This window comes from Salminus brasiliensis, chromosome 24 (assembly GCF_030463535.1).
Source record: "Salminus brasiliensis chromosome 24, fSalBra1.hap2, whole genome shotgun sequence".
Lineage (NCBI taxonomy): Eukaryota > Metazoa > Chordata > Actinopteri > Characiformes > Bryconidae > Salminus > Salminus brasiliensis.
The window spans coordinates 2,516,791-2,530,727 of NC_132901.1; the positions used below are offsets into that span (position 1 = coordinate 2,516,791).

Below are 13,937 nucleotides of genomic sequence, written 5' to 3' on the forward strand. Positions count from 1 at the left end.
ATGTCTGACGGGGTGGTGAGCTTCCTGAAGGACTTCTTGGCCGGTGGCATCGCCGCTGCCATCTCCAAGACGGCTGTAGCGCCCATTGAGAGAGTCAAGCTCTTGCTCCAGGTAAGACGGAGTGGTGTTCCCCTCTGGCTTTTATTCTAGGACTAGGACTAGGACTAGGTCTAGTTAAAGTACTTGTCATTTGAGTGGAGCCAAGAGCAGGTAGGACCTTCTCTTCATCAGCTAACGAGGTTCTGGTGAGGAATACCATGGCTTACCCTGTAGCCCTTATCCAGACGGCTCAAAAAGTACCATGCCACCATGCCACCGAAGAACCACGTCTGTAAAAGCGAGTGTGAGGTTTTAAGGTTCCTCATGGAACCAACATTGGGTTCTTCTATGGCATGGCTCAAAGCCCCCTTGGTAGGACCTTCAGGTTGAAGACTTTGCTGTGAGAAGCTTGGAGAATCTAAAAGTAGCTCCAGGTGTATGGAGGTCTAAGCAGTGGTGGAGGTGGTTTTCAGGGGTGTTTAGCCCTCAACTAGGGTGGCGTTCTGATCCAAGCCCGGTCAAGGTTCCAGCAAGAACTTGTCGTGGTTGTTCCCATTTCTTTCCAGTCACATTTAGCCTGCGAGCGGTCATGTGTGTTCAGACCAGTGAAGAACGTGTTTGGAGCTAAGAATAGTAAAGGGGTTTGCAACTCAATACTCCCGGCCACCCTGCCCCTCCTTACCTTACCCATCCCTAGCCGCCGTCTTACTCGTGCACGGGCAGATCTAATTCTTGGAACGAAAAAAAAGGGTAGCGGAGTCATTACCGCAGCAAAACTCGTCCCCGGAAGGTCAAACCGGCCTGAAGTGAAGTTCAGCTCCGCTCGCCTGGCCCAAGTTCATCAAGGTGCTCTGGAGATGCGGCGGTATTACCCCTATTTAGCTGGAGCAGGTGAAGCAGGTGAAGCAGGTTAGGGTGTGCACTGACGTCCGCAGGATGGCGGATCTCCTGGAAGAAGGGCAGGTGGCACCTGATATCCGATAGCAACTGTAGGAAAGTGAGTAGCGTAGGTCGTTGACCTGTGGCCATGTAGGAACCTCCATAGGCTGAACTGCAGCAATAATAAAAGGAAATTAATCAAGTGATTCAAAATCTAACACCGACTGTTCTGCCGCCAAAGGTCCAGCATGCCAGCAAACAGATCACGGCCGACATGCAGTACAAGGGCATCATCGACTGCACGATGAGGATCCCCAAGGAGCAGGGCTTCCTGTCCTTCTGGAGAGGCAACCTGGCCAACGTCATCAGGTACTTCCCCACGCAGGCCCTCAACTTCGCCTTCAAGGACAAGTACAAGAAGGTCTTCCTCGGCGGCGTGGACAAGAACACCCAGTTCTGGCGCTACTTTGCCGGTAACCTGGCCTCCGGCGGTGCCGCCGGCGCCACCTCCCTGTGCTTCGTCTACCCCCTGGACTTCGCCAGGACCAGGCTGGCCGCTGACATCGGCAAAGGGGCGGCAGAAAGAGAGTTCACTGGCCTTGGCAACTGCATCGCAAAGATCTTCAAGTCTGATGGCGTCAAGGGTCTCTACCTCGGCTTCAACGTGTCCGTCCAGGGCATCATCATCTACAGGGCCGCGTACTTCGGTATCTATGACACAGCTAAAGGTAAGGGGTCGTCCCAACTGTTTTTTTTTTTGGGGGGGGGGGTGTTGATGCTACACTGCAGACAATTCCAGCCATTCCAAAACTGATCCCGAGGTATTTCCAGACGGCCCATGATTTTGCCCTGTAGGTCTAGGATGCAGCAGAAATTTGGAAGGTCTGATGGTCCTTAAACATCGGACTGGGAAAGACTCCACAATGACCTGTTCGGTTCTTTTGCGAACATCTTAGCGAATGTATAAACACTAAGGCTCAACGGTGGTGGTGAACCTTGTCTTCCAGGCATGCTCCCAGACCCCAAGAACACGCACATCGTCATCAGCTGGATGATTGCCCAGACGGTCACCGCAGTGGCCGGCATCATCTCCTACCCCTTCGACACCGTCAGACGTCGTATGATGATGCAGTCAGGACGCAAAGGAGGTGAGCCAGGTTTCGTACAATACGGCACTGGTTCTCAACCGTAGTCCCAAAGTACCCCTGCCTTGCAACTCGGGAAATCCAGGGTTCCCATGCTGGTCCTCTATCCTTTCTAGACGTGGACCACGTAGGGGTCCTTGGGGGCTGCTTTGAGAACCAGAACCACTGCTCCAGGATACTCTGGAGACCAGGGTTGAGATGTCAGGGTTAACGTTTCTTTCTCCCAACAGCTGACATCATGTACAAGGGCACAATCGACTGCTGGAAGAGGATCACCAAGGACGAGGGTTCGAGGGCCTTCTTCAAGGGTGCTTGGTCTAACGTGCTCAGGGGCATGGGCGGAGCCTTCGTGCTTGTCCTCTACGACGAGATCAAGAAGTACACATAAACATTCTCCACCCGAAGCCGTCCCACCCAAAGGAGACCCTTAACACCATGTTTTTGTTGTCTTAATCGTGTACCGTGATACCACCACCCGCCGGAGGGAGCGAGGTAGATGCGCGTCCCGCTTTTAACCCATACCAGCCCAGATTGTGACGCATGTGTGAGTGTGCGAGAGAGCGAATGTGAGTGGCCACTTACTTTCATCACCCACTTCTAAACCTGTGTAAATATATTTGAAACCCCAACCACCGCACCTCAGACGATCTGGTCTGGTCCGTCTGGGCCGACCACCCTCGGTACGGTGGGATCTTTGAATTTGCGTTTTTGGGGGGTTTTCCATTTGTTGTTGTGTTCCATTTAGAAACCCCATGGTTGGCGCTCTGCACTGGAAGGTCGACTGTTCTCGTGGCGTTGTCCACCTTATACGTGTTCTTTTAATAAAAATAAAGACGAAAACACCACCTTTTCCTGGTTTTCCTTACTTGTAGAAGAGCTACGCTATTTGGACAAAAGTATTGGGACACCTGCTCATTCACCGCTTCCTTCTGATATCAGGGGCTTTCGGTCCTGCTTTTGTTGGAGGAACCGTCTCTACTGTCCAAGTAGGTAGACTCGCTACCAGAATTTGGAAAAGAACTGCTGTGAGGGTTTGATTGCATTAGTGAAGTTATGATGATCGGATGACGGATGACACCGCACCCCTTTCTAAGCTTCTAGTCCACGTCTGGCATTAGGCCTAGGCAATATTAGCCAATAGCTTCATTATTACATGCTGATCTGCTCCAGAGAGGCCTATTCGCAAGCTGTGCTATATTTGTTGCACGTTTGTAAAGCACCAATGAGTGCAAGTAGCTGAATGCATTCATATAGAAAGGGTGTCCACAAACTTTTTGACATATTGTGCACCGGTTTGGTGCCTAAACTTAGCTCCTTCGTCTTGCACCGGAGCGACGAGGCTCATGTTCCTGATAAGTCCAGGTCTTTTCCACCCAGTAATCCCAGTAAACAGGCTTGCTGATCCAGGAACCTAGCCAAAGCAGGACCTGTAAATCTAGGGAGCCCACCGGTTCTGAAATGTTTATTATTAACTAGCTCCGACATGAATCTGGACATGGGGCACATTTCCTCATTTAGAGTTGTCAACACAGAGGCAATACACCTAGTGGGTCAAACTGCAGATCAGACAATGCAATAGCCAGCCGCCGTCAGTGCATGCCAGCAATTACGGCCTCCGTCTGTCAGCAAGTGTGTACAAGTTAATGAGAGTCACAGAGGTCAGCGTGGTCTGGAGCGCCAACAGCCTTGACAAACCCATCCATCACAACAGGTGGAGAGACTGGGTATGTAGGAACTAGTGACTCTTGACCCTGTCCGGGGGGGGGGGGGGGGGGGGTACTCCTGACCATTGCGGGTAGGTTGCCTGATCGGGAAGCACATCATAAAAAAAAAATGAATGAATGAATGAATTATTTAATGACTGGCTTTTATTTTCACACAATATCAAATATATAATTTAATAAGTCCGTTAAACATCATCTTCATTATTCTCTCACCACATAGATGCTCTAACTCCAGCCGACACCAGAAGCTCACACTTTAAACTCTCAAATTTTCATAGATTTTAACTTCAAACACACCAAGAGTAAGGATAAAGGCTCTGTCGTGAGAGCTGCACGAAGATAGGCACTGGCTGTATATATATATATATATATATGCTATTGACGTTTCTACAACTGTTAGAGTGCAACGTACAGCGCTTTATAGCTAGGACCAATTAAAGCAGTGGTTCTCACTCCCCTAAGACTTGGACTAAGACTATAGATCACAGGTAGGATGCTGGAGGACCCCTGCTCTGAATAGTTGGACCAGGTGAGTTAAGGGTGGCAAGGGGTCGTCCAGGACCAGGGTTGGGTGGGTTGGGTTGGCTAAGCTACAGATACAGATGGTCACTCGCATTGTGCAGCCTGGGAACGGGAAGGTATCTTCTAGGTATGAAGGTGTCCTTCAACTAGTTTAGAAAACCTAGCAATGTCAACCTTCGAGACGTCCTGTTCCCCCCGAGACCTTCGTGAAGGTTTCGGGACCTACACTAGGAACAGCATGAGGCAACCTGAGGTTCAGGCTGGAGAAGTTTGAAATGTAAACGTCGAATACATTCAGAATTACTATGGATTACGAGATTAAGGTTTAAGGGTTAGCAGGAAGCTCTGGCAGGTTATTACCAGGATACGAACAGCTGCCAGCATTGGGTTTGCTTGTATGCTCAAAGATACCCTACCAACCAGTGCCACGAGTGTCCTACCTACAACAATCACATGGTCCTGCTGAGTTCTGCTGTCCCCCAGCACTGCTTCCTAGGTGGTAAAAAGGTCAATGGAAATAAAGGGTAAGACTTTATGGATGCGCTGGATTGTGGATCAGGACCAGGCAGGCCGAGGAGCTGTGGATCTGCTGGGCTTCGCTGTTTCAGGTCTGGCCTTGTGAGGACTGTTCGTACTGCAGGGTCTGGATCCCTTTCCTGTTGAATCCCAAAAAAAACATCAACAACATGGTGGACCGGGAATTCGTTTAAGACTGGCCCACTGGGATTAATGCCAAGGGACAATAATTGGAAAAGTGAGGAATGAGAGAGAGGGGGGGGATACCTGAAGAGGGTCTGGAAAGCTGGGCAGGTATCCCGAGGTATCCTGCTTGCCGCTGGTAGTCTGCTAGCTGCTCTGCTCGGGTCATTCCCGGGGTGGGCTTCACGGACTCCAGACGCCTCAGGAAGGCCTACCACACAACACAGGAGAATTTCATAGCCACTGACCACCTTTTCCACCAAACGGTAAAGAATAGAGGCGATACCCCCCACAATCCAAGCACCAAGCTCACAGGGGATTTCAGGATTTCAGGGGTCAGAGACCGTCCATAAGCCTGTCTCTCTTTACAGCCTGGACCATGACAGTCCATGACCCCGTGCTTATTGTAAATAGACTTGCGGTCTACTCTTCTAAAAACACGTCCACAAAGGACAACATATCCCAGCGGCTGGACCAAGCGGAGAAGGTCCGCAAGTCAGTTTAACGTGACCCATTGAAGGTATAAATAACCAGAGGCTCGGGATCAGAATGTCACCAGCAGGCATGCCTCCTCCAGACAGCGCGAGAAGTGCTTTGGAAACCCTACAGTAAGCAGAAAGCCGCGGAGAAAAGCCGCACTGGAAATAGAGCAAAGGTAAAGGCTCAAGGAGCTTCCATTGAGGGCATGAGGAACTTTGGGGAACCTTCAATGGAGCCCTGGTCTTGCAAGTCACCACGATTTCCTGATTTGGTGCCTAAAATAAAAAGGAGTAATATTATTAGACTGGCCAATCAATAGGCACTAGATGTCCAAAAGTTTGTGGACACCTTCTCTTTCATTGCATTAGCAGGCCCTGCTCTTCTAGGAAGGCTTTCCGATTCCTCGAGAGAGCATCAGTGAGGTCAGGTACAGATGTTGGATGGTCAGTTCTAGCATTCCAGAACTCCATCAGGCGTGGAGTGGAGCCTCCACTGATCCACAGCCCAAGGCTGGGAAGATTTACACCCCACGCTCGGCCCGGTGGCATGGTGACCCCGAGGTGCCGCCCTACTGTTCTATTGGCACCTGGAAAGGGTGTCTGGATACTTTTGGATGGCAAACTGCATCACAATGGCCGGACATGAGAAGAGCAAGAGAGAGAGATGAGCAGAGCTCGAAACCGAGAGCGTAAGAGTGTGTGTGTGTGTGTGTGTACGTCTAAGAGTGTGTGAAGGAAGGGCGTGAAAGTGGTCAGAGGGTGGATCAGGTTACTCCTCAGGACTAAGAATAGAGAGAGAGCGAGAGAGAGAGACAGTGAGAGAGCGAGAGAGAGAGAGAGAGAGACAGAGAGAGAGAGAGAGATTACCCCGAGGTTGGGTACAGTCTGTCCCAACCTCGCAGAGTCGCAGCACGAGACTCTCAGAGAACTTTCACACCGGCCCTAACCTTCACCCACCTCACTGCCTGAACACCACCCTAGACTACCTAGACTTCCAAAACCCCTAACAGTCAAAACCTGGTTATAACAGGTAATAATGCCGTTATTTAGCACTTATTTGCTCGTTTGTTTGTTTGTTTATTATTTATGGACTTCAATGAATAATGCCTGGTTTCTAATAATGCCCTGTTTCAGCAGTGCTGCATTTTAACAGCGGGCTCAGGTTGCCAGGTAACATGACGATCAAACATGCACTACATGGACAAAAGTATTGGGACACTTGCTCATTGACTGCAGTCATGGGTCTTAGTCTGTCCAGGGAAGAAGGCTAGGCTTTCCTATTCTATTGGCAGTACTTCTCTACAGGGACTAGACAAGCTAGATCAACATGAACCTACTGGCACCATGCTGCCTAATGCCAGGCCAGGCGTGAGCTAGAGGGGTATAAATCCCCCAGCAACTGAGCAGGCGTCCCAATACTTTTGTCCATAACCGGTATATGAGAAATATATGAAAATGATTAGTGTTACCTACGACAGCAAGGCAGTCACAAACATCTGGGCTTACATACAGGGTCTAACGGGGTTAAGCGGTCAGTGTGGAGTAGCAGTGGATTAGCTGTGAATGACCGCAGGGTGTGGAGGGCGAAGGGACGGACCACCCCCCCCCCCCACCCCACCTGTTTCTGCTCGTCTGCGAGTGTGAATGTGTCTCCGCTCTCAATCTGCAGCTCCTCGTCCACAAACGTCCCCCACATACGCTTGAGGACGTCCCCCATATCCGAGACCGGTGTAAAATAGGTATAACAACAGTGGCTAACTGCCCTGTGCACCAGCAACACCATTAGCCCATATGTGGCCCAAAACATGGAGCTAATAGCATGAGCTCCTAAAAATGGGAGCACTCAATGGGAGCAGTGAGGCGAGAGTCCCTCTAGTGGACGTTTAGGGACCAGTATGTCCCACAGTGCTTCCCACAGTTAGAGAGCTCTTATCATGGAATCAAAAGATTCACACGTTGGATCCCTGGTGATGCCACAGCCATCCGTCATCCGTCGGGTAGGGTAGTGTAGTGTAGGACGGCCCTCCCATCACCCCCTACCAATCACAAGCACAAGACTAGCCAGCATGGACGTCTGAAAGGTGACGTAGCAACTACCAAATCAGACTGACCAGGTTCTCTCGTTGGATGCGCTGTTGCTCCCGCTGCCTGTTGAGGGCGCTGTGGTAGAGGCGAGCGGTGGGCGGTCCGCCACGGTGGGTGGCGGCAGCAGCAGCAGCAGCAGCGTGGGCAGAGCCTCCGCTACGTGACCGCGGGGAAGTCCGAGAGGGACGAGAGAGCTCCCTGAGGAGGCGCTGGTTTTCGAGCTCGATCCGCCGCACCTCCTCGTTGGTGAAGGAGTAGTTCCTCCGGCGCCGGCTGCTGCAGCTGCTGGAGGTCACGCTGCTGGGGCTGGAGATGACCAACATGCTGTCCACCCGCCTCCCTGCACTCAGCACCGCTAGAGCGAGCGAGCAAAACAAGCTTCATTAGTGCGTAATCATGCTGATTCACCTGAACCTCAACACTGATGAGCCAAAACATTATGACCACCTGCCTAACATACTGCCACCGGGCCACCGAAGTAGCGACCTCTGCAAGACCTCGGAAGGCGGTAAATGTGGTAGGTTGTGAGGTGGACCTGCCCAGAGCTTGTTCCAGCACCTCCCCCAGGTGAACAGTACCCACATATCGGACCTGGCAACCTTCCCGGCCCAGCTCTTCACTTCACCAATAAGTGGTCATAATGTTTTGGCTCATCTGTGTACAGAATATCGGTGGTTCAGCTCTACTGATTAACGTGATCTGTATTACCGACCTGATCTCTCGTCTCCATCCGTGTCCGAGCTCCTCCTCTTTTCCGCATCCACTTCGGTAACCGACGGCTCCTCTGCAACAATCTCCTGCTGTTGCCCAGCAACTGTTACCGTGGGTTCAGTGAGCGAGGTCAGGTCGAACGACTGTCCTGGGCTAACGTCTGGGGTGGAGAGAGGAGTGACGTCCGTTACCGTGTCCTCGGACTCGCCCGTTTCTGACAGCTTAGCTCTCTCTCTGTGATTGGCCGAACTCGGGCGAGAACGACGGCGTGGTGAAGTAGTCGCCTTGGAAACCGAGGGTTTGTGCGATGGGCTGGGGCTTCTCCCATCACTGCTGCGCGAGCTTTCGTATTCGGATGAGGTGGATGATGATGATGACGACGAGCGGCTGCGGTTCCCCGACTTTCCCGGGGACTTCCTGGAAGTTTCGGAAGGCCGCTTTGAGAGTGGACGTTCCGGACGTTCCGGACGTTCTGGACGTGAGGAACGCCTCTCTCTTTCGTCGCTCTCACTCTCATCATCGTCGTTCCTCAAAACAGCCTCGTCTTCTCCTTCCTCGGCCGACGAATCCGAACGCGGCTCTACGGAAGAGTAGGAGCGGACGCTGGACGAGTCGTCCGACCGGCTGCCAGGCCTGGGCGGCGACGAGGACTTCCTGGAGGATGCGTCCGAGTCCTCTCTCCCAGACTCCGCCCCTTTTGTGTCTTTCCCAGCACTGTTCTCAGACGGATCCTCCTTCGCCCCATTCGTCCACTCGGACTCGGAGCGACCTTCAGGCTCCTTCTGAATGCGAAGGCCGGACAGATCTTCCTCCAGCGCTTCCCCTTTCACAACAGACTCCTCCGTCTCCACCCTTCCGTCCTCCATTTGAAGAGTCCCCGTCTCCTCCGGGTACTGGTGGACCACCTTCCCAGGCTCACCGTCGCTGTCGAAGAAGGAATGGTCCACCTCCCCCTCCAGCTCTTTTGGACTGAACATGGCTAGGTCCCTCTTCCTGACGGACCCTCATTCAACACTGGCTGAGGAAAGAAAGTCACGTTGTCTTGATTACCAAAAAAGGTGTAGGAACGGGCAACTCATCACAAATTAATCAAGAACCTCTCGTCATGTGACTCCTCCACGCCCCGTCCAGTCTGCAATGCAGAAGCAACGTGGAGAACCCTTTGAACCCTGGGTATTATTTTTGATTTATTAATCCCAAAGCAGAAACTACAGTGAATAATTTGGCTTAGCTCTTGCGGAGTCCCACAGGGCTCGGTTTTAGGGCCTCTGACAATGATGTTAAATATGACAGTAATGCAGTTCTGAACATGTGGGGAAAGATTCGGAGGTAACAAACCGGGTCTCAGAGGTTCCACCGTTAGGAAATGATGGAATTTTCTAATTCCTAAAACCAAATCCAACCAAAACAGATCTGACCCCTCGAAGCCCTGAGGAATGCAGCACCAAGATCTGGCAGCAGGTTGCATCCTGCAACTTGTGAGGTTGGTGGGACCTCCATACGCATCCGTGAGCCCATGTCGCCCCACAAGACCTGGTCCAGTCCGACTACACTAACCACACTTGGTCTTGGAGGTCTTGGAGGCCTTGGAGGCCTCGGAGGTGACTGCTGACCTCCACCCAGTACCTCTGGTAGGGGTTAACATCTCCAGCATCTAGTGGAAAGCCTTTAATCAGAAGAGGAGTTAGCTAATAGCACTCTGTGGACCTTCTGGACTGGAGCTGAGAAGCACAGGTTTAATTAGACTGAGGGAAAGTGAACCATGACAGCTCTCTGAAGCAAAACCCATGGGACTGGTTTCCATGTTGGTGGAAATGCAGGTAGACAGGAGACAGGTTGGCTGGATACATGGGGTTTAAATACTGTAAATAATTATTTTTAATTATGTCGAGATGTTTGTGAGGTTTTTAACGTCTTAGCTGCTCTAAAACATGCTGGAATTGCCTCAAATTCGCCTTCATGCTGGAACTTTTCCGTTCCACCTTAAATGGTGCAGCAGTTACATTCTGGCGCCTGAGGCGCCAGAATGTAACTGCTGCACCATTTAAGGTGGAACGGAAAAGTTCCAGCATGAAGGCGAATTTGAGGCATTTTCAGCCTAATTTTAAAAAACAGTGACCCAAACAACATTATAACATTCATATTAAAACATCTACCTCATAAAAACCTCCAAAACGCGGCATAAATGACGATAAAACAGCAACAAAACCCACCAAAGCTATCAAACCCCTCACCTTCCACTCTCAGACCCTCAGCCCAGACGTGCTGTCATGCCCAGCTCCGAGGAAGGGCCGTGAAAGCTGTCCATTTGGGCTCGGTTCTCCTCAGGAAACAGCTCGGATGTGCAGAACCGTCCGTTCACTAACCAGCGCTAGCTTAGCTTAGCCTAGCCTAGCCTAGCCTAGCGTGCTAACTCTCAGCGCAGAAGAGTGTGTGGGTTGTCTAGCTACGGTAACTAAGCAACGTCACTTCCCTAGACCTTGTGTTTTGAGTGTGTGTGTGTGTGTGTTTATTATTATTATTATTATTATTATTATGAATATATGTGCAGATATTATGTCATAGCCACGAATTAGGTTCTAGTGGCCACAAAATGATATGTTGAGGTCATGAAAGATTATACTGAGAGCACAAGATAATATAACGAGGCCACAAATTAATATATTAAAGCTGCAAGTAAATATATTGAGGCCGCAAATTAATATGAGGCCACAAAATAATATATTGAGGCCACAAGATGACATATTGAGGCCACAAATTAATATATTAAAGCTGCAAATAAATATATTGAGGCCACAAGATAATATAGCAAGGCAGAACATTCATTTATTAAGGTCATAAATAAGTATAACGAGGCCACAATATAATATATTGAGGCCACAAGATAACATATTGAGGCCACAAATTAATATATTAAAGCTGCAAATAAATATATTGAGGCCACAAATTAATATGAGGCCACAATATGATATATTGAGGCCACAAGATAATATAATGAGACCACAAGGTATTCTATTGAGGCCACAAGATAAAACCTTGAGGCCACAAATTAATATATTAAAGCTGCAAATAAATATATTGAGGCCGCAAATTAATATGAGGCCACAAAATAATATATTGAGGCCACAAGATGACATATTGAGGCCACAAATTAATATATTAAGGCTGCAAATAAATATATTGAGGCCACAAATTAATATGAGGCCACAATATAATATATTGAGGCCACAAGATGACATATTGAGGCCACAAATTAATATATTAAAGCTGCAAATAAATATATTGAGGCCACAAATTAATATGAGGCCACAATATGATATATTGAGGCCACAAGATAATATAATAAGACCACAAGGTATTCTATTGAGGCCACAAGATAAAACCTTGAGGCCACAAATTAATATATTAAAGCTGCAAATAAATATATTGAGGCCGCAAATTAATATGAGGCCGCAAATTAATATGAGGCCACAATATAATATATAGAGGCCACAAGATAACATATTGAGGCCACAAGATGACATATTGAGGCCACAAATTAATATATTAAGGCTGCAAATAAATATATTGAGGCCGCAAATTAATATGAGGCCACAAAATAATATATTGAGGCCACAAGATGACATATTGAGGCCACAAATTAATATATTAAGGCTGCAAATAAATATATTGAGGCCACAAATTAATATGAGGCCACAATATAATATATTGAGGCCACAAGATGACATATTGAGGTCACAAATTAATATATTAAAGCTGCAAATAAATATATTGAGGCCACAAGATAATATAACGAGGCAGAACATTCATTTATTAAGGTCATAAATAAGTATAACGAGGCCACAATGTAATATATTGAGGCCCCAAATTAATATGAGGCCGCAAAATAATATATTGAGGCCACAAGATAACATATTGAGGCCACAAATTAATATATTAAAGCTGCAAATAAATATATTGAGGCCGCAAATTAATATGAGGCCACAATATAATATATAGAGGCCACAAGATAACATATTAAGGCCACAAGATAACATATTGAGGCCACAAATTAATATATTAAAGCTGCAAATAAATATATTGATGCCACAAGATAATATATAGAGGCCACAAATTAATATATTAAAGCTGCAAATAAATATATTGAGGCCGCAAATTAATATGAGGCCACAATATAATATATAGAGGCCACAAGATAACATATTAAGGCCACAAGATAACATATTGAGGCCACAAATTAATATATTAAAGCTGCAAATAAATATATTGATGCCACAAGATAATATATAGAGGCCACAAATTAATATATTAAAGCTGCAAATAAATATATTGAGGCCGCAAATTATTATGAGGCCACAAGATAATATATTGAGCCCACAAGATAACACCTTGAGGTCACAAATTAACATATTAAAACTGCAAATAAATATATTAAGGTGCAAATTAATGAGGCCACATTATAATATATTGAGGCCACAAGGTCATATATTCAGGTCACAAGATAACATATTGAGGCCACAAATTAATATAATAAAGCTGCAAATAAATATTTTGAGGCTGCAAATTATTATGAGGCCACAACAAAATATATTGAGGCCACAAGATAAGATATTGAGGCCACAAATGAATATATTTAGATCACAAGATAACACATTGAGGTCATAAATTAATATAATAAAGCCGCAAATAACAAATATTGAGGCCACAAATTAATATATTAAAGCTGCAAATAAGTATATTGAGGCCGCAAATTAATACGAGGTCACAGTATAATATATTGAGGCCACAAGATAATACATTGAGATCACAAATTAATATATCAAAGCCACACATTAATATGTTGAGGCAACAAAAATATAACCAGACCACAAGGTGATATTTTGAGGCCACAATTAAATATTATGAGGCCACATGATAACATATTGAGGTCACAAGGTAAAATGATGAGGCCACAAGATATATTATATTGAGGGCATACAAATTTATTCAGGCCACAAATAAATATACTGAGGCCACAAGATATTATAATGATATATTTATAGGCTATATTTAGGCTGCGAGATAAATTAATACAAACTTTTGGGGTCATTTGAAACAGAATTTGTGGCATCAATTTATTATTTTGTGGCCAATATATATCATCATATGTTCTCTTATGGCCTCATTGTATTATCTTGTGGCCAGACCTTTTAATGAACAACCACAATGTCTTAATTCTTCTTCTTAAAAAAGATGATGGTCTTTTTTTAAATATTCCTGTCACTCGTTTTACACATTAGACTTATTTATTAATACTGATACAGTTATTTACTGAGAACTGTTGCAATAAAACAAATGTGCTGTTTTGAACATCCAGCAGATGGTGCTGCATAGTAGCAGTTCTTTGATTCTCTACAAATTGAATAGACAAAAATGTTAAATGCAAACAAAATATAAAGTATCAAAATTCATTTACATCAAAAGCATATATATATTTTTTCTTTTTTTGCGCAATTACAAGAATAAAAGAAAAAATAAAACTAGAAAATCTAAGTAATATATATAAAAAATTATATATATACAATCTAGACCAATCTAAGATGTCATATATATATATATATGTCATCATACATATTATGACCAAAAAATCCACTTTACGATTTTTTTTGCACAAT

General features: G+C 46.5%; 2 protein-coding genes across 3 annotated transcripts; one reads left to right on the forward strand and one right to left on the reverse strand.

Annotated features, from left to right (window-relative positions):
- Nucleotides 1-2,451, forward strand: slc25a4 (solute carrier family 25 member 4). Its single transcript, XM_072669910.1, has 4 exons — nucleotides 1-111; nucleotides 1,160-1,646; nucleotides 1,926-2,066; nucleotides 2,294-2,451. The coding sequence occupies exons 1-4, from the start codon at nucleotides 1-3 to the stop codon at nucleotides 2,449-2,451; spliced, it is 897 nt and encodes a 298-aa protein (XP_072526011.1).
- A 1,450-nt stretch (nucleotides 2,452-3,901) lies between these two features.
- On the reverse strand, nucleotides 3,902-10,747 carry cfap97 (cilia and flagella associated protein 97). 2 transcript variants are annotated; one of them, XM_072669971.1, is made up of 5 exons: nucleotides 10,518-10,747; nucleotides 8,285-9,297; nucleotides 7,599-7,927; nucleotides 5,093-5,219; nucleotides 3,902-4,965 (listed from the first exon to the last, which is right to left on the reverse strand). In XM_072669971.1, exons 2-5 carry the CDS (start codon nucleotides 9,258-9,260, stop codon nucleotides 4,865-4,867), a joined length of 1,533 nt encoding a protein of 510 aa, XP_072526072.1. In that variant the 5' UTR covers nucleotides 9,261-9,297; nucleotides 10,518-10,747; the 3' UTR covers nucleotides 3,902-4,864. The 2 variants fall into 2 exon arrangements, with proteins under 2 accessions (XP_072526072.1, XP_072526071.1); XM_072669970.1 differs by having other exon boundaries at nucleotides 8,285-9,301.
- Between the last annotated feature and the right edge of the window lie 3,190 nt (nucleotides 10,748-13,937).